At 42.3% G+C, this 18,001-nt stretch overlaps 1 protein-coding gene across 4 annotated transcripts in view; it reads left to right on the top strand.

Annotated features, from left to right (window-relative positions):
* nbeaa (neurobeachin a) overlaps positions 1–7,517 on the top strand; it is a 104,148-nt gene extending 96,631 nt beyond the window's left edge. For all 4 annotated transcript variants that reach the window (XM_030792372.1, XM_030792373.1, XM_030792371.1 and 1 more), the window contains 12 exons: positions 1,241–1,360; positions 1,501–1,653; positions 1,737–1,904; positions 2,068–2,157; positions 2,985–3,177; positions 4,254–4,325; positions 4,428–4,583; positions 4,851–5,021; positions 6,109–6,210; positions 6,423–6,619; positions 6,731–6,882; positions 7,427–7,517. In XM_030792372.1, the coding sequence (XP_030648232.1) occupies positions 1,241–1,360; positions 1,501–1,653; positions 1,737–1,904; positions 2,068–2,157; positions 2,985–3,177; positions 4,254–4,325; positions 4,428–4,583; positions 4,851–5,021; positions 6,109–6,210; positions 6,423–6,619; positions 6,731–6,882; positions 7,427–7,517 (1,665 nt within the window). The remainder of the gene's footprint in view (positions 1–1,240; positions 1,361–1,500; positions 1,654–1,736; positions 1,905–2,067; positions 2,158–2,984; positions 3,178–4,253; positions 4,326–4,427; positions 4,584–4,850; positions 5,022–6,108; positions 6,211–6,422; positions 6,620–6,730; positions 6,883–7,426) is intronic.
* The last annotated feature ends 10,484 nt before the right edge of the window (positions 7,518–18,001 follow it).

Genomic DNA, 18,001 nt, shown 5'->3' with positions numbered 1-18,001 from the left:
TCTGTGTCTCCAAAACACTGAGACTGCAGTCCACACCTCCAAAACACTATAAACCGCACCCCCAAAACACTACAAACCGCACCTCTAAAACACTATAAACCACACCTCCAAAACACTGAGACTGCAAACCACACCTCCAAAACCAACAAAGATCTGTGTCTCCAAAACACTGAGACTGCAGACCACACCTCCAAAACACTTTAAACCGCACCCCCAAAACACTACAAACCGCACCTCTAAAACACTATAAACCACACCTCCAAAACACTGAGACTGCAAACCACACCTCCAAAACCGACAAAGATCTGTGTCTCCAAAACACTGAGACTGCAGACCACACCTCCAAAACACTATAAACCACACCCCCAAAACACTACAAACCGCACCTCTAAAACACTATAAACCACACCTCCAAAACACCATAAACCGCACCCCCAAAACACTACAAACCGCACCTCTAAAACACTATAAACCACACCTCCAAAACACTGAGACTGCAAACCACACCCCCAAAACACTACAAACCACACCTCTAAAACACTATAAACCACACCCCCAAAACACTGAGACTGCAGACCACACCTCCAAAACACTACAAACCACACCTCCAAAACACTGAGACTGCAGACCACACCTCCAAAACACTACAAACCGCACCTCCAAAACACTGAGACTGCAGACCACACCTCCAAAACACTACAAACTGCACCTCCAAAACACTACAAACTGCACCTCCAAAACACTACAAACCACACCTCCAAAACACTACAAACTGTACCTCCAAAACACTATAAACCACACCCCCAAAACACTACAAATCACACCTCCAAAACACTGAGACTGCAGACCACACCTCCAAAACACTACAAACCGCACCTCCAAAACACTGTAAACCACACCTCCAAAACACTGAGACTACAAGCCACACCTCCAAAACACTACAAACCACACCTCCAAAACACCATAAACCACACCTCCAATATACTTCAAACCACATGTCCAAAACATAAAGACCATAAACCACACCTCCAAAAAAACTGAGACAACAAACCACACCAGCAAAACAGACTACAAAGAACCCAGTCACAGAGTACAGAAACATGTGATGTATTCATTGAATTGATACTTATTTAATGGAGATGGCTGCTTGAACATGTGGGTATTAATATTATCACCTCACAGAGCGAAGTGGGGAAAAATGGTGTGTGTAAGAGACTTTGACTGGTGTTTTCCTGTTTAGGAGCCCTTCACCACGTTTTTCTTAAATGCCAACGGTAAAAAGTTTGACCATCCAGATCGAACCTTCTCTGGCATTGCACGTTCTTGGAGAAGTTGTCAGCGGGACACGTCCGACGTAAAGGTGAGGAAACACAAGACTCTGAGTTTCGCTTCGCATGCTGAAATGATTTGGTTTGTTTTACTTTCATGTCTGTTGGTGAAGGTTTAAGAGGCTGGAAACATCAACTTCTGTGGCTTTGTTTTTTTTTTTGCTCAAAACAGGAGCTTATCCCAGAGTTCTACTACCTCCCAGAGATGTTTGTCAATAGTAACGGATATGACCTGGGTGTGAGAGAGGACGGGACTTCCGTCTGTGACGTGGACCTGCCCACATGGGCCAAGAAACCTGAGGACTTTGTCCGGATCAACAGGATGGTAAAGGGAGTTCTGTTACCTCTGTTTGACACAAGCCTTCTGTTCCTTTGTACAGCCTCATATTCATTGCATTCCTGTAACAGGCTTTGGAGAGCGAGTTTGTGTCCTGCCAGTTGCACCAGTGGATTGATCTGATCTTTGGCTACAAACAGCGGGGACCGGAGGCTGTGCGCGCCCTAAATGTGTTTCATTATCTGTCTTATGAGGGTTCCGTCAACCTCGATACTATCACTGACCCGCAGCTCAGAGAGGTGAGGTTTCCCAAGCCAATGACTGTCAAAATGCAAATGTTCATGTGACTCAACAAACAACAAAGTGCGATCAACCCCACATCTTCTCACACCACTCTTTGTCTGCTTCTATGAACCCCCCCCCTTTCTCTCTCTCTCTCTCTCTCTCTCTCTCTCTCTCTAGACAATGGAGTCACAGATTCAGAGTTTTGGACAGGCTCCGTCTCAGCTCCTCATCGAGCCCCACCCTCCTCGCAGCTCTGCCATGCATCTGGTGAGCCAGTCTGTCTCCTCACTTTCAATGAGCTTTTTTTTTTTTTTTTTTTGGTTGGTTGGTTTCAATTTATTTTCATTCGCAGCTTTGCATTCTTAAACAGTTCATTCTTGCAATGTTACTGATGTTTAAGCTGGATAAGAGATGAGTGAGAGAGGATGGAGATATCTGTCAGTTCGGCTAATGTGAAGGTCTTAAAGCTGTTTTTCAGTTGAGTAGTATCAGGTGAGATCCGGTTTTGTCTTTGTAGTGACACTTGTCAGAAGCTGTTTATTGCAGCTGCTGACTGGCAGCAAAGGTGACTCACAAAAAAACCCCAAAAAACAAAAAAAAAAAACTCTTTCTGCAGAATTCCCTTTATGCGTGCACACTGTACTCTTAACGAACATGAGACTACTGCTTTATGTACAGTGGGTGACAGTCACACTCTCCTAGTGCTGATATAGCCTCTGTCTCTGTAAGGACACCCCCCCCCCCTCCCCCCAAACTCCCCGTCACCCTGTCACCCCACCTCAACTCCCCATCTGATCCAGACCAACCTCCTCCCACCAGCCCTGTGCATGCAGCCTCCCAGTGTGTTTACCTTTCTTCTCCACACTAACCTACCTCTCTCTCCGCCCTCTCTCCCTCTCTCTTCCCCGCCCTCTCTCCCTCTCTCTCCGCCCTTTCTCCCTCTCTCTTCCCCGCCCCTTCTCGTCTTTCCTGCTCTCTCCTCGCTCTCCTCCGTCCACCTCTCCCTCTATCCTCGTTTCCTGTCTCCCGTCTCTGCGTCTTTCTCTCGCTCCCTCTCTCTCTCTCTCTCTGTCTTTCTCTCTTCTGCTCATCAGTGCTTCCTTCCCCAGAGCCCTCTGATGTTTAAGGATCAGATGCAGCAGGATGTTATCATGGTGCTGAAATTCCCCTCCAACTCTCCGGTGACGCACGTGGCGGCCAACACCCTGCCGCACCTGAGCGTCCCCGCCGCCGTCACCGTCACGTGCAGCCGGCTGTTCGCCGTCAACCGCTGGCACAACACCGTCGGTAAGCTCGCCGGTAGGCTTGGCTGTGCGCAAGCTTAAGTGTAAAAAAAAAAAAAAAAGTTTATCTCTGCAAAACTGTCATTAAAAAAACGGTCAACACATCCCAAGTGATATTTGGATGGTTTGGAGTTTATATTACCTGAGTGTGAGGGAGGGCAAGCTACAGATTTTGTACCATTTGTGAAAACACCTCATGATCGACATCATCAGGATTACTCTGTACTCATCACTTTTGTGTGTGTATATGTGTAGCACTTTCTTCGCCCCCCTGGATCCAGTGGGACAGAAATCTCCTTTCTCCCACCCAGCCAGAGGAACACACAGGCTTCTCCAGTGACCTGGAGCGATAACTGGTCCGTCCTGTACTTTCCAGCGTCACCAGCGTAGCTCAGGGGCTGTAATCTAGGTCACCCGGAACACTGTCCGGATTTTCTCCTGTCCGTCGTCCTAAGAGAGCGGCGGACCGCTCACATCTCCACAGACGCTAGTTAGCACAAACTGTTAGCTTCCGCGCCAACGGACATTCAACCAGTCGTGAAACACTTGAAAAAGAAAAAAACGTCAACCGGTCACGTGTTTTACTCGTGTATTTGACACAGCACACTTACAGAGATGATATCTTATAAATACCCTCTGAAAGTGCATCAATAAAACTTTTTTTTTTTTTTTACTTTTTTTTCTTTTCCCTCACAACTAAACCTCCCCACTCTTCCTCTCCTCGCGCCTCCAACTCCTCGCTCTCGTAAGCATCTCGCTCCCAGCCAATCGGTTCAACACGTCACGACTCTTACTCAACCAATTATTAATCGTTTTATTCCCACCCCCCCAAAAAAATTCCAAGCACCTTGAAACTTCAGAGATTATCTGTTGATAATCTATTATAATATCTTCTGATACTTATAATCTGATAATTAATAGACTATTATCAGTATCTCAGGGGCACTTGGATTTAAAGTACAAATTTAGAGGACTGGCATTTTGTCATTCGTTGACTTCATCACAGTCAGATGAAGAATGTTAGACTGAATGATGTATGATGGTCCAAGTGAGAGAAAACCTGCTTGTATTTTGGAACAGGTCTCAGAGGTGCTCCAGGATACTCCTTAGAGCAGGCACATCACTTGCCTATAGAAATGGATCCTCTGATTGGTAAGTGACCCTGGAAGTGTAGACGGTCGTAGTTCATTCTAGGCTATTCTCTGCCTTAATGAGAAGCTCCTTAACGACGTTGACTGTCTGACTCTCAAACAGCTAACAACTCCGGAATGAACAAACGTCAGATTACGGACCTGGTGGATCAAAGCATCCAGATCAATACTCACTGTTTCGTGGTCACTGCTGACAACCGCTACATCCTGGTCTGCGGCTTTTGGGACAAGAGCTTCCGAGTCTACTCCACGGATACGGGTACATCTGAGACTTGATTCTAATTAGTCTATTGACTTTTGAGTTTCTAGAGTACACTTTATTACACTCTACTGCATACAATCACAGGATTGCTCTCTGTCTCTTTTGACAGACAGATACACAAATTCTTTTCATATTACTTGTAATTTTTTCAGTTATCGTAAATTATATCCATGTAGAGCTGATCCTGGTTTCTGTGTGTGTGCGTGTGCATGCGTGTGCGTGTGTGTGTGTGTGTGTGTGCATGCGTGTGCGTTGTGGTTGCAGGAAAGCTGACTCAGATCGTGTTCGGGCACTGGGACGTGGTGACGTGTCTGGCTCGTTCCGAGTCGTACATCGGAGGTGACTGTTACATCGTGTCAGGATCACGGGATGCCACGCTGCTGCTTTGGTACTGGAGCGGTCGACATCACATCATCGGGGACAATCCTAACAACAGTGAGTGAGCTAAACCACCCAACGCACGGGCCATGTACACCGCGTGTAGTACTGTGAAATTAGCCTAAACAGCTAGTATTCTTTAGAAGTTCATGCATGGAGTTGTTGTTTATTGCTTTTTGCTGTTGTTGTTTTGTGTTTGTTTTTAATCATATTCTCACAAGTATATCCAATCACACTTTACTCTGATGTTTCTAGAATACGAAATTCAAAAAAAAAAAAAGAGTGAAATGGAGTGCTTTGAATTCGTTACAACATACACGCTCCAGTGATGTTCTCACCTCTCGACTCATGCATGTGGTAATTGCTGAAAATAACAAGGCCGGCCATGACAGCTTGCATTCGTGTGATTTCAAACGAGCTGTCTGGTGTGAAACCCAGACAGAAGACTGTGAGAATATGTGTGTGTGGGGTTTTTTTTGGGGTTTTTTTCCCTCAGAGTGACAGACATCACAGAGACGTTGTCTGAACTGCTCTGACTCATTTAACTGTCTAGACTAACACGCTGTCTCTCTCTCTCTCTCTCAAAAAAAAGCAAAAAACAGCCGCCATCATCTGAGGAAAGCTGCTCTCTGCCTGTTAGCCAAACTCATTAGATAAAGTCGTCCTGTTTCTCAGCTCACGCCAGGGAAAAATGAAAGAGGACAGACAGAAACGCCCTTTCACTAAGCCCTTAACAAGATATTTCTTTTGTTTTGTTTGTTTTGGTTGTTTGTTTGTTTAGAATGTAACAGATTAATTCTTGGCTCTCTGAATAGTGCGTTGTTAATCTGTATTAAGATTTTGTTCATCTGCTCTTTGAAGTACAGAAAATGATCTCGCTCATTCCGTCTAATCCCTCAGGTTTCACATACATTTGGATAGCACTTTTCATCCAACTCATGAATATTTTACTCATATCAACCCTGAACTGGTGAATTGGTTAACTGTGACCAACAAACACATCGAATTATAAGGTATCGTATATATAATGTTTGTTCCCATATCACTCATCTGTGATTCTGTGTATGTGTGTGTATGCGTGTGTATGCGTGTGTATGTGCGTGTGTGTATACGTGTGTGTGTGTGTGTGTGTGCTGTGTTTTAGGTGACTACCCAGCACCCCGAGCTGTCCTAACTGGACATGATCATGAGGTGGTGTGTGTGTCTGTGTGTGCCGAGCTGGGATTGGTCATCAGCGGAGCCAAAGGTCTGAACAGCGTCTCTGTGCTCGACACATTTACGAAGACACACTATATATTTCATTCTAATAACTCTAAATTATTCAATTTAACTCTGACTAAATTCTTTGCTGATCTGACGCGGAAATTGTACCAGGATCATCCAGTTATGTGTGCTACAGTTTGTGAATGACACATGTTTGCTTGTGTGTGTGTGCGTGTTTGTTTTCTCTGTGGACAGAGGGGCCATGCCTGGTTCACACAATCACTGGGGACTTGTTGCGGGCCCTGGAGGGCCCAGAGAACTGCCAGCGGCCACGCCTCATCTCCGTCTCCAGTGAGGGTCACTGCATCATCCACTATGAGAGAGGCCGTTTCTGCAACTTCAGCATCAACGGCAAACTGCTGGCGCAGATGGAAATCAACGACTCCACTCGAGTGAGACGCCTTTTAAAAAACTCTCTCTGTCACTCACACAGACTGTTCACACGCACACACCAGGCATGCGAACACACTCTCACGTGTCCGTCCCTCTTCCCTCGTTTTCAGGCTATCCTTCTGAGCAGTGATGGACAGAACCTGGTGACAGGGGGTGATAATGGTGTGGTGGAGGTGTGGCAGGCCTGTGATTTTAAACAGTTGTACATTTACCCCGGCTGTGACGCCGGTATCAGAGCCATGGACCTGTCTCATGATCAGAGGTGAGGAGACCTGGTCGCCAGATCTCTGAAGTTTTTTTATCATTCTCCTGATAGTGTTGTCTTTTACATGGCATAAACCTTTTTATCAAATGTATTACTATATAATATATAATACCAATATAATAATTATATATACTATACTATACTATATACTGTAATAACATATACTATATAATATACTATACTATATAATAGACAAGATTCAGATCTCAAGGTTGATGTTGTACTTTGGAGTTGTACTCTATCTATCTATCTATCTATCTATCTATCTATCTATCTATCTATCTATCTATCTATCTATCTATCTATCTATCTATCTGTCTATCTATCTATCTATCTATCTGTCTGTCTATCTGTCTACATGTCTGTCTGTCCATGTTTTTCTCTGTCCTTCCATTTTCTTTGTTTGCCTGTCTATCCATCCTCTTTCCTGTCTGCCCTCTGTCTCCCTGTCCATTTTTTGGCTGTCTGTTGACCTGTCTGTGTGCCTGTGTGTGTGTGTGTGTGTCTTCTCTGCGTTTGACGACATTCTTTGCATTTGCAGGACACTGATCACTGGCATGGCGTCGGGAAGCATCGTGGCATTTAACATTGATTTCAACAGGTGGCATTACGAGCATCAGAACAGATACTGAAAAAAAAAAAACCCAAGACCGAGCAGTAGAGTGGGAGGACGCAGACACGCCAGTTCAGGCCTGTTGTCCACATTCTGAGTGGGAGAGGGAGGTACTGGGCCATGTGAAGTCTAGTGGAAGGATTGAGAAAAAGCAAATGCCTGTCCCTTCTGTTCTGCATTGAGAACATCTTACATAATCCCAGAGAAACAATGAGCAACACACAGGCTCTGCACTTACGTAACCTAGACTTTTAAAATTGGTTTTTTTTTGGGGGGGGGGGGGGGCCTTATATTACAACAGGTTGCCTAAGGTTTTCAAACTGTGAACAAAGTCTTGGGGGAAAAAAAGGCAGCGTTATTTCATTAGCTACATTCATCCAGTTAGCCTCCGGGGTGGTTTTATGAGATGGCTGTCTACACACACACAAAAAAAATAGGCCCATTTTATTTGAGTCTCATTTTTTTGTTTGTTTGTTTGTTTTGAGCCTTTTGGGGGTTTTCTGTTTTGTTTTGGGGGCGGGGCGGGGGGGGGTCGGTTTGTTTTTGGGAGGGGAGGGTTAGACTACAACAAGGAAGAACAACAAAATAAAAAAAGCCACAAAGAACACCATCCCTGTGAGTACAAAGATAAACATACACGTGTCAAGCAGCGGTTCTTCTGTCATGGTCAAAGAGGCAACATTAGCCCTTTCTCTCCTCCTCCGGACAGCTCCTTCACCTTTAATTCATTTATTAACGACTTGCTGTATGTAAAATAGTGTGAAATAGTGATGAAACTGATGATGCTTTCGATGAAACGGTGAAAGACGAGAGATGCCAACGCTCCGTTGGGGGAGGGAACGCGTAAGAGACAGACAAAGAAAGATTCCTTTTGCTCTTTGTATATTTGGTAACTGTTCTGTCATATATGTATATATTGTGATGATTAGAACAGCAAGGCATGTTGGGAGGAACATAAATACACGAAGAAAAAAAAAAAAAAAACAAAATAAGAAAAAACGAAAAAACAAACTAAGAAGAAACCCTCTCTCACACTCTCACACATTTGTTAATTATTTATGAAACAAAATTTAATGTTTTGTATTGGCACTTTTCACCGATAATCATGCCCTAATTTATTAGTGTAATGATTTTTGTTCTTTCTTTTTTTTTTTTCCCCAATTGTTTTTTTGTTTTTGTTTTTTTGGTCATCCACCACATTCTAAGGCCCATCCATTTCCTCTGCCCCTTTCCCTTCATTGTATTATTTGTGTGTTGATGTTTGTATTTAAAACGATATGAAATTCATGTGTAATGGTTATGTTGTACAACCACACTACAGCAAGCAATATCACAACCCTTGTAGCCTGGAACGATTGCTTAGAGAAACATAAGGACTCATGTCAAGCGAGGGTTTCCGAGGTGTATTTAGACGTGTTTTTGGATGGCATTACACACACATTACAGATAGACCAGGTTTATCTCATTCAAGGTTTAAAAAAAAAAAAAAAATTAAAAAAAAAAAAGAAGAAGAAACAATATTTTTGGATCTACACTATGAAACTTAAAGCTAATGTATCCATGTTTTCTTTTAAAGATGTAAATGATGATATGAGTCCTTTGGAAGCTTAAAAAAAAAAAGAGAGAAAAAAAAAGTAAAGAGATGACACGTCAATAAATTATGCAAAGAACTTGATGATTTGCCTTGTCTTTGGCCATGGATGTGTGTCCGGTCTGGGCAGAGCGACATGCGCTTATGTCTGACAACATGTAGGTGAGTCGCCATCATTCGTATATTGGTTTCTATTTATACCCCATTTGGTTTGTTTGTTTGTTTCTTTGTTTTTTAATATTTCTATTCATTTCTCTGTTTTTGTGTGAGGTGGAAGTGATGATCCTGGTATATGTTTTTTTTTAATATTATTATTATTATTATTATTATTATTATTATTAAGATTATTATTATTATTTGTATTGTAATGCACACATTGATGGAGAGAAGAGGCATCTCGTTTTCTTGGTGAAAATGATTTTAGGGCGTAGTGGTTTTTTTGGAAGGAATCCCATTCGAATATTTCATGCTCAAGCTTCAACATTATCAAATCACAAATTCACTGAAGGAGTCTCTTTAAAACAAATTGTTTAAATATTAATTCATGCCAATATATAAAGATCAATAACTGTAAAATAAAATTGTTTCCTTTTTGTCGTATTTATAATAAAACAAACAAAACTATTGGGTTTTTTTTTCTCCCTGAGGTGAGTTTGTTACAGTGGAATTAATACCCCCCCCCCCCCCCCCCCCCCCCCCCCAGATGTACTAGGTAAGTGGAGAGCCGAGATGTATCTTCTCAGTAGCTATAGCAACATTTTCTGCCAATAAGGATGAGGAAGAAGGGTGGGGGGGGGGGGGGGGGGGGGTCATACCAGACAAGTTGCACATGCAACATCAATATGAAATGTATGTCATTTGTCATCTAACAGATTAACTTAAAAATGTGAGTTTCATTTTGAACTGCTGAGGATTTTGAGCTTAAAATTTACTATTGCAGGTCATACTTCCAGGACAATCCCCCACATGATTTATAATTTACATACACATGTGACACAAATGAGATTTATTTTTATGTTTTTAATCACCACTATTTAGGTAAGTAATATTTATTGTATATACAAGCTAATAAAACACCTTTCAATTCCACACTTAATTGTTAATGACTTGTGTATACTACTATAGAACACTTGATGAAAGCCTCAAAGACTCAGCTTTTTTAATTGGATGCATTAACCAGCTGCAGCTTACAGTATGTGAAATACATAATTCAAGGAAAGTTTGTGAAAAGAATGACACTGACTGGTCCTTCAAGATGTTCATAGAGGTATTGGAAGCATTCAGTCTTTCCCAACAAAAATGTGCTCGCAAAAATCTGAACACCCCATACGTTACGGTTTAATTAACGTGTTGGCTGTCCCATTTATCCTGAATATAAAAGGGTCAACATTATGCAACCATCCAAAAAAATAAATAGTCATCAGACTGCACTCCTCTAAAAAACAGAAAGGTTTGTCATCACTTGTTTACAGTGGACATTTGCTTCTCGGTGAAGGGTTTCTACATTTAAACTCACAGTGTGCTGACTGACCAATGGTAGGGCGTATGTGCACGTTTCCAGTTCAGCGGTTGTGAAGACAGCGTTGCCAGGGCGATAAGGGCTGGCAGCTTCGGAATCCAACGGTTATGCAACAGGATGAGGCCTGGCTCCTAATTAATATTCCTGTGAAAAAAAAAAGGAAATTTTACTATCACAGTCAGTGTCTCGTATGTCTCGTAGTGTATTCTGCCATTCATTTTTTGGGGAGCTATTTAAGGAGGATAAAAGCTGTCTATTGTCTTAATTAAAAAAGGGGGTACAATGGCAGCAGTCCGAGAAAGAACAAAGACGTGAGGGCCAGCAGTGCTCCAGTTCCTGCTGTGAATAGCCCCAACACAGATAGATGCAACCACACCTAATGTTCATAAAGGAATTTAAATGATGAAAAAGCATGGTTAATTACTACAGTAATTACAATATTAATGACAAAAATAGACAGAAATACAATTAACACAATAAAAAAAAAATAATAAATCATTTGGAAATGGTGAGATGATTAAAAAATAACTGAAGTAAAAGAGGTTAGCGTTAGCATCAGATGAGATTTAACTGTAGGACTTCATTCGTTAACAAAACCCTGACAAAGAGCACATTCTGCAGAAACAGTGGGAACTGTGAGTTTTGACCTTTTTTTCTGTTGTTAATAAAACCCTCCAGTGTTAGGGGTTTACAATCAGCGCACTATACAGATGGTCATAGAAGAAGCTAAGCCTTTGAATCTTTCTCAAGGTCCATTTTTTCTCAAGCATGTTGGCTCCTAGCCTTTTGTACAGAGTCCCTTCCCGAACTCTTCTGGGTCACTGCCTTTTTGTTCCGAAACCCGTGAGTCCGGGAGTAACCCCAAGTACTCAGCCAGGGGATGTCAGGGATTGGACAGATTTATCCACACCGGACAAATAAGAGCGGGGGAGGTTAGATGCAAAACATATCACGATTCACCTTCTCCCTCAGAAGAACTCCGCTCCAGCAATTTAAACACAGTTTAATGAAAACGTGAGCTGCGTTATCATGTGTGCGTGAAATGACAAACACATACAGCGGTTCTCTCTAGTTCAGAAGCACGAACTCAGGACACTCTGGAGTCACCCACATTACTCTGCAGACAAAACCACAAAGACCCTTGTAAAGTTGCACCTATTTGAATATCACCAAAGCAGATGTAAAAATATGATCATTTTTTTTCCATACGACTGCAGGAGAAGCTGACCCTGATAGTAACCAGCAGGGGGAGAAGAAGACATTGATGCACTCACAAACATGTTGTATAACCTTCCTGGAAAGATATTGCTGGAAGGGAAAAGGGCCAAAATGTAATTCTAGGACTTCACCTCAAATAAAAAATAATTGTGTGGTGCAAGGGGAGACCACAGAGTGAGTGTTGTTGATTTCATTCATGTATTTATTAAACCACTGTTAAATCAATGTAGCAGTGAATATGTGGGTGGAATCATCTTGGACCACTGGAAAAATCAACGTCTGTACCGTATGGTACATCTGGTCACATACAGTGCCTTTATGCTCTTCAAGTTATAACCCTATCACGCAGACTGATAACAGAACACACTGAGCGCCAGCAGACAGCTACTCTCACTGGGATGTTTTGGAGCAAGACAGTGGCTTGAAGGCATCTGCTGACTTTCTTCAAACTTTCTTCAAGACAGTGGCTTGAAGGCATCTGCTGACTTTCTTCAAACTTGTAAAATCTGTGGGGTTTTTTGTTTTATTTTGTTCTTAGTGGTTTTGTGGTTTTTGAGCAGTTATTTATTTATTGTCTGCAGTGCCCATCTGTCACTGTAAGTAAGTTTCATCCTGCTTTCACCATTCCTCATCCCCTGGTGTAGATTTTCTCAGCTTAGCTCATGTCGTCATCCTTTTCGATTCTGTTTTAATTCATATAAATATTTGGTGGAGGGAACTAAATGAGGGTCCCAATTATTTGATGATTGACAAAAAAAAGGGTTTGGTCTGTCCTATTGCTGTATAAAAGCAACATGCTGAATGAAGGCATTTTTGTAGCAGAAACATAGTTAAAACTGAATTTCATTTCAGTGAATACTGAAACAAATCTGACACAAATGTGGGATCTTGTAAAATAGCATTAAGTGTTTCTGTTATTTTGCTTACCACTTACTACTTGGAAAAAGTTTAATCCTTCCTCTAAAAGTTCTTGCATCTCCTTCTAAACACAATATGTGGATTGTCCAAGAATGATCCCAAAACAGCCAAGAATGGCTTTCAAAATCATAATACACTTGTAAATATTTTATTTCAAAATTTTAAGCAAGCTCAGTGAAAAGTTAGGAGAATTATCTCAGTATTGCAGTTCTGTTTCCAAACCAGTGGTCAGTAATTAAGTGATTCTGTAAGGTACTGAAATCACACCAATGGAGGTTCCGTTTTAGGAACATTGTGAGACAGTGAGAAGCCAGGGCAACCATTTGTAATATGATTTCTGTCTCCTCTCTCTAGACACCGAGGAGCATTCACTCTTCATCACCACTGTATTTAGTGTCTATGGTCCTCATGAGCTGATCTGACAGGAGTCTGGGGAAAATAGGATGGGGCCATACAAAACAAACAGCAAAACCATATCAACACGAAACAGATTAGTCTGCTAAATATTTAACGCATATGTAAATAAATCAAGTTTATTTACATTGTAGAATAAAGTTGTAATTTTACAAGAACAAAGGTTATACTGTTACGAGAATGAAGTCGTAATTTTACGAGAATAAATCGTAATTTTAGGCTACGGTAGGTTTATTTTAGAGGGGAAATACCAGAAGAGCAGCCTGCCGCCTGTGTTAAAATGAGGAACGTGGAGCATCTTGTGAAGTTATACTTTAGCATAGGTTTCACAAATAACTAAATACTTAATCTTTTAGCACATCAGTATCCACATATTGCTGGTAATGTATTTTCCTAAAAAGTATGGGTTTTTCCCGTCGAAATTTTGCAATTTTATTCTCGTAATATTATGATTTTTCTCGTAATATTACGACCTTGAAATAATATGACTTTACTTTCGTGGTGACTTTTTCCTCAATTATTATTTTATTCTCGTAATATTACGACCATATTCTCGAAAGTTTTCCCCTAAATGTGGCCCTAACACTCCGTCGCACCTGCAGATCGTCCATTTCATCTTCCTTTAGCATCAATCTGCTTATCAAGACCGCTGTACCCTCAGGTCTGTCCCATCAATATCTCCTCCCCTAATATTATGCAACGTTTCCCGACCCTCCTGTTTACGCAACAGCTAACTCAGCAAGTATAAAGCACAGTTAAACAGTGCCCACTTTATTCAGTGACCTCGTGCAATGGCTTCCGTTCAGGTCGTAACTGTCCTGGCTCTGCTGTCTCTCACTGCCAGAGCTTATGCAAACTGCGATGAACTGCTCAAACCCCTGGTTATAGAGGATCCTAGCGCGGTAGGTATGGAGAACCGTTGTAGTTCTTGTGATGCTATTAACATGCAAATCTTTGTTGTTTCTGATGTGTAGACTGAAAGCCTGATCTTGAACAAATGATGCAAGCTGGTGCCAGTATTCGTTAAATTGTTGAGATGTGAATTAGCTGTCCAAAACTTGGAAAAAAAAATCTCCTCTAAGTCTCCTCTATGTCTTTTAATTATTTAATAATCGATATTTGGGCTAAGATCTTTCATTAAAAAAAAAAAAAACACTCTCTGAAAACATTTCAAAATTCTTAAACGAAGTGTGACAACGTATTCGAAAGTTTTGGGATCACTGAATCTGAAACAGAGTCACGTCAAAATATAAGTTTCGTCGGCACTGTGTAGGTTATATTTGTATTTGCACTATTTTGTTGTATTATTTCGAGTGTATCACATTTTGCTTCAAGCGGCATCGCTACGTCTCTACACTTCTCAGAATTTCCAGGATGTTTGAAATATTTAACAGACGTGAGCTAAAGACCCTGGAAACTGCTGAAAGGTTTGGAGAGAGTTCGTACTGTGACGTTCAGCTTACAATTGTAACTTGTGACTGTATTCGAATCTCTGCTGTTTTTTAGGGGTTTGGAAAATGGATCATTGTCGCCATAGCGTCAGACCCAGCCTTCCAGAACACTTTTGAAGAAGTAAAGCTTACAAGCTCCTGGATTCACGTTTCTCCAACATCCGACGAGTCTGTGTTCATCGTGAAATGGGTAGATCGATTGTAAGTACAAATCCTGCAAGTTGCTGGGAAACGCTTGATGTAATCATTGCTTTCAAAGATATTTCTTGTTGTTGTGGTTGTGGCTGCGGCTGCTGCTGCTGTTTTTATTGATGCATTGATTGAATAACACTTTGTTTTTGTTTCAGGGGCGGAAACTGTGTTTCAGGATTTTTTAACACCACCATGACCGGGAATAAAAGCACTTACACATGTAAGATCATTGATAACGTTTGCTCGGTGCCGTTACCTATTCATATACATGCATGCACATTTCCTTATTAACTGGGCTCGAGTAGTGTGGTGGATAATGCTGCCGTCTGGGATGTCAGTTTGTATTGTCTTCCAGTGGCCCGCTGAGTTAGTGTTTTAGCACTGCTAAAACAAATCTAATTACTAATCTGCTGTCATCACTGCTGACCTCGAGTAGTGTGGTGGATAACGCTGCCGTCTGGGATGTGTACGTGTGGGGTTCGAGTCCCTCTCCCGGCGCACCACTGCTGCTCAACAGGGAGTTCTCAGGTAAGATTTCTGATACCATTACTGTCTATGTCATGTGAGCAACTACTAATGTCAAAATGTGTGTGTTAAGTGTCCAAGGTGATGTAGTAAGTATGTGAATGAGCAGAAATCTAACAGTGCCTGCCTCAGGGCATGTGACACTTGACTTTAAGTGATAGTTTATTTAGTGAAAAGAAACGCCTCCATCCACAGGAGGCTTCTATTAATGAAGTTAAGTGTCAGTTTAAGTTCTCGTCTCACCAAAGCTCACATTTAATCCAGGTGGTATTTGAGTCTGCACTCCTGCAGGCCACTTTAGCATTCAGAGTCTTGCCCAAGGACTCCTACTGGGATAGCGGTAGCAGGACCGAACGGGGATTCGAACCCAAGCCTTCCGCAACCAGTCTCCCCGCGGTTTCCACTACGCTACCCAGCTGCTGAGTTTGTGTCTTTTTTTTGAATGTATGTACATGTGTCTACAGCTGTTGGGACAGGTATTATTTATGAGTGTCTTATATAAACCCAAGGGGGCCTTTCGCTCTTGCTCAGCTAGCACAGTGGATACTGCCACCGCCTGGCAAGCGGAAGGCTGGGGTTCGATTCCACATCAAAGCATGCGTGAGGGTAGCTTATTGTTGAATGGACAGTGGTTGGACTCATAATGTTTAAGTGTTTTCCCTAAGGTTCAGGTGGTCACTGTGGGCCCGGCTGACTTCAGAGACTGCACTCAGTTATAGGCCAGGCTTAGCCAAGGACACTTAATGATATAGCAGTGGCATGCCTTGATGTGGAATCGAACCCCAGCCTTCCGCTTGCCAGGCGGTGGCAGTATCCACTGTGCTAGCTGAGCAAGAGCGAAAGGCCCCCTTGGGTTTATATAAGACACTCATAAATAATACCTGTCCCAACAGCTGTAGACACATGTACATACATTCAAAAAAAAGACACAAACTCAGCAGCTGGGTAGCGTAGTGGAAACCGCGGGGAGACTGGTTGCGGAAGGCTTGGGTTCGAATCCCCGTTCGGTCCTGCTACCGCTATCCCAGTAGGAGTCCTTGGGCAAGACTCTGAATGCTAAAGTGGCCTGCAGGAGTGCAGACTCAAATACCACCTGGATTAAATGTGAGCTTTGGTGAGACGAGAACTTAAACTGACACTTAACTTCATTAATAGAAGCCTCCTGTGGATGGAGGCGTTTCTTTTCACTAAATAAACTATCACTTAAAGTCAAGTGTCACATGCCCTGAGGCAGGCACTGTTAGATTTCTGCTCATTCACATACTTACTACATCACCTTGGACACTTAACACACACATTTTGACATTAGTAGTTGCTCACATGACATAGACAGTAATGGTATCAGAAATCTTACCTGAGAACTCCCTGTTGAGCAGCAGTGGTGCGCCGGGAGAGGGACTCGAACCCCACACGTACACATCCCAGACGGCAGCGTTATCCACCACACTACTCGAGGTCAGCAGTGATGACAGCAGATTAGTAATTAGATTTGTTTTAGCAGTGCTAAAACACTAACTCAGCGGGCCACTGGAAGACAATACAAACTGACCCAAAGACAGTTGATCACATGATGATTAAGTCTGACATGCACCAGCTTACTGCTGCTCTGCTCAGGCCTGAACCCCCTCAGGTTCAGGAGCTACCAGCAACTGCACTGCAATGGTATCCACTACACAATTTCACCATCACATTAAACACTATGTAATTACGTCATTTTTTTTGTGTGTGTGCGTGTCTGTGTCTTTTGTCAGTATATCTACTTAAAATAGAAACCAAGTCTTTCCAAAATGTTAAAGATGGATTATTTCCTCCATAAGAATGGCACAAAAGAGCATTGGTTACTCCATGACTATTTCAATCACTACATATATTAGTGGTGATGATGCAGAACAGTACTGGTTTTCCACCTCCAAGTCCTAAAACAACACAATTCCTCTGATCGTATCAGACAAGAGTTGTCATGAACCAAAGTCTTATTTGGTAAGAGGGAAGTCTTCCATTTTTTTTTTCGTAGTCATGTCTGTGGAACACAAAGGGGAGAACTTCCAGACCTGCCCAACCTGCTCTCTGAATCTCGACTCCTCACCTGCTGGCAGGTGTCTCATCTTGTCCAGTAAGTCTGCTTTAAAAGGCCCCACTCCCTAGTCCCTCCAGACGCAATTATCTCTCCCGTGCCCCCTTTTACCGTCTCTCTTTCTCAGTCTTCTCTTCTTCTGCTTTTCACAGCCCGGGACGGGAGTCTCCCTGACTCAGTCTTGGAGACGTTTAAGAAGCAGGCCGAGTGTCTTGGCATGGCCCAGCCCGTGTACACTTACGGCACAGCAGGTCAGTGACATAGTCCTTCTCTTACACACGGTTTTTGCACAAAATAATGAACGTTTCTTAACTCTCTTCTGAAATAATGTTTGTTTCTTCTTTCTCTGCAACCAGATCTCTGTCCAGAGGAGTGAATTTGATTGGTTTTCCAGCGTCTGCCTGCCAGGAGGAGACGCTGCAACCGTGAACACGTCCTCCCCGTTCATACTTAACGTAGTTACCAGTGAAAAGTGTCAGCTATGTACGAGATTTAAGCAACTACAACGGTTTTTTTTTGCGGCATTTTGACACACTTATGAAAATAACATGGTATAAGCAACGTGTACGGGATGTATATTCAGCATTAATGTAAACATTTA

Source organism: Chanos chanos, chromosome 15, assembly GCF_902362185.1.
Source record: "Chanos chanos chromosome 15, fChaCha1.1, whole genome shotgun sequence".
NCBI lineage: Eukaryota > Metazoa > Chordata > Actinopteri > Gonorynchiformes > Chanidae > Chanos > Chanos chanos.
Note: the sequence above shows the minus strand (reverse complement) of the source record. Positions and strands in the feature narration are given on the sequence as shown.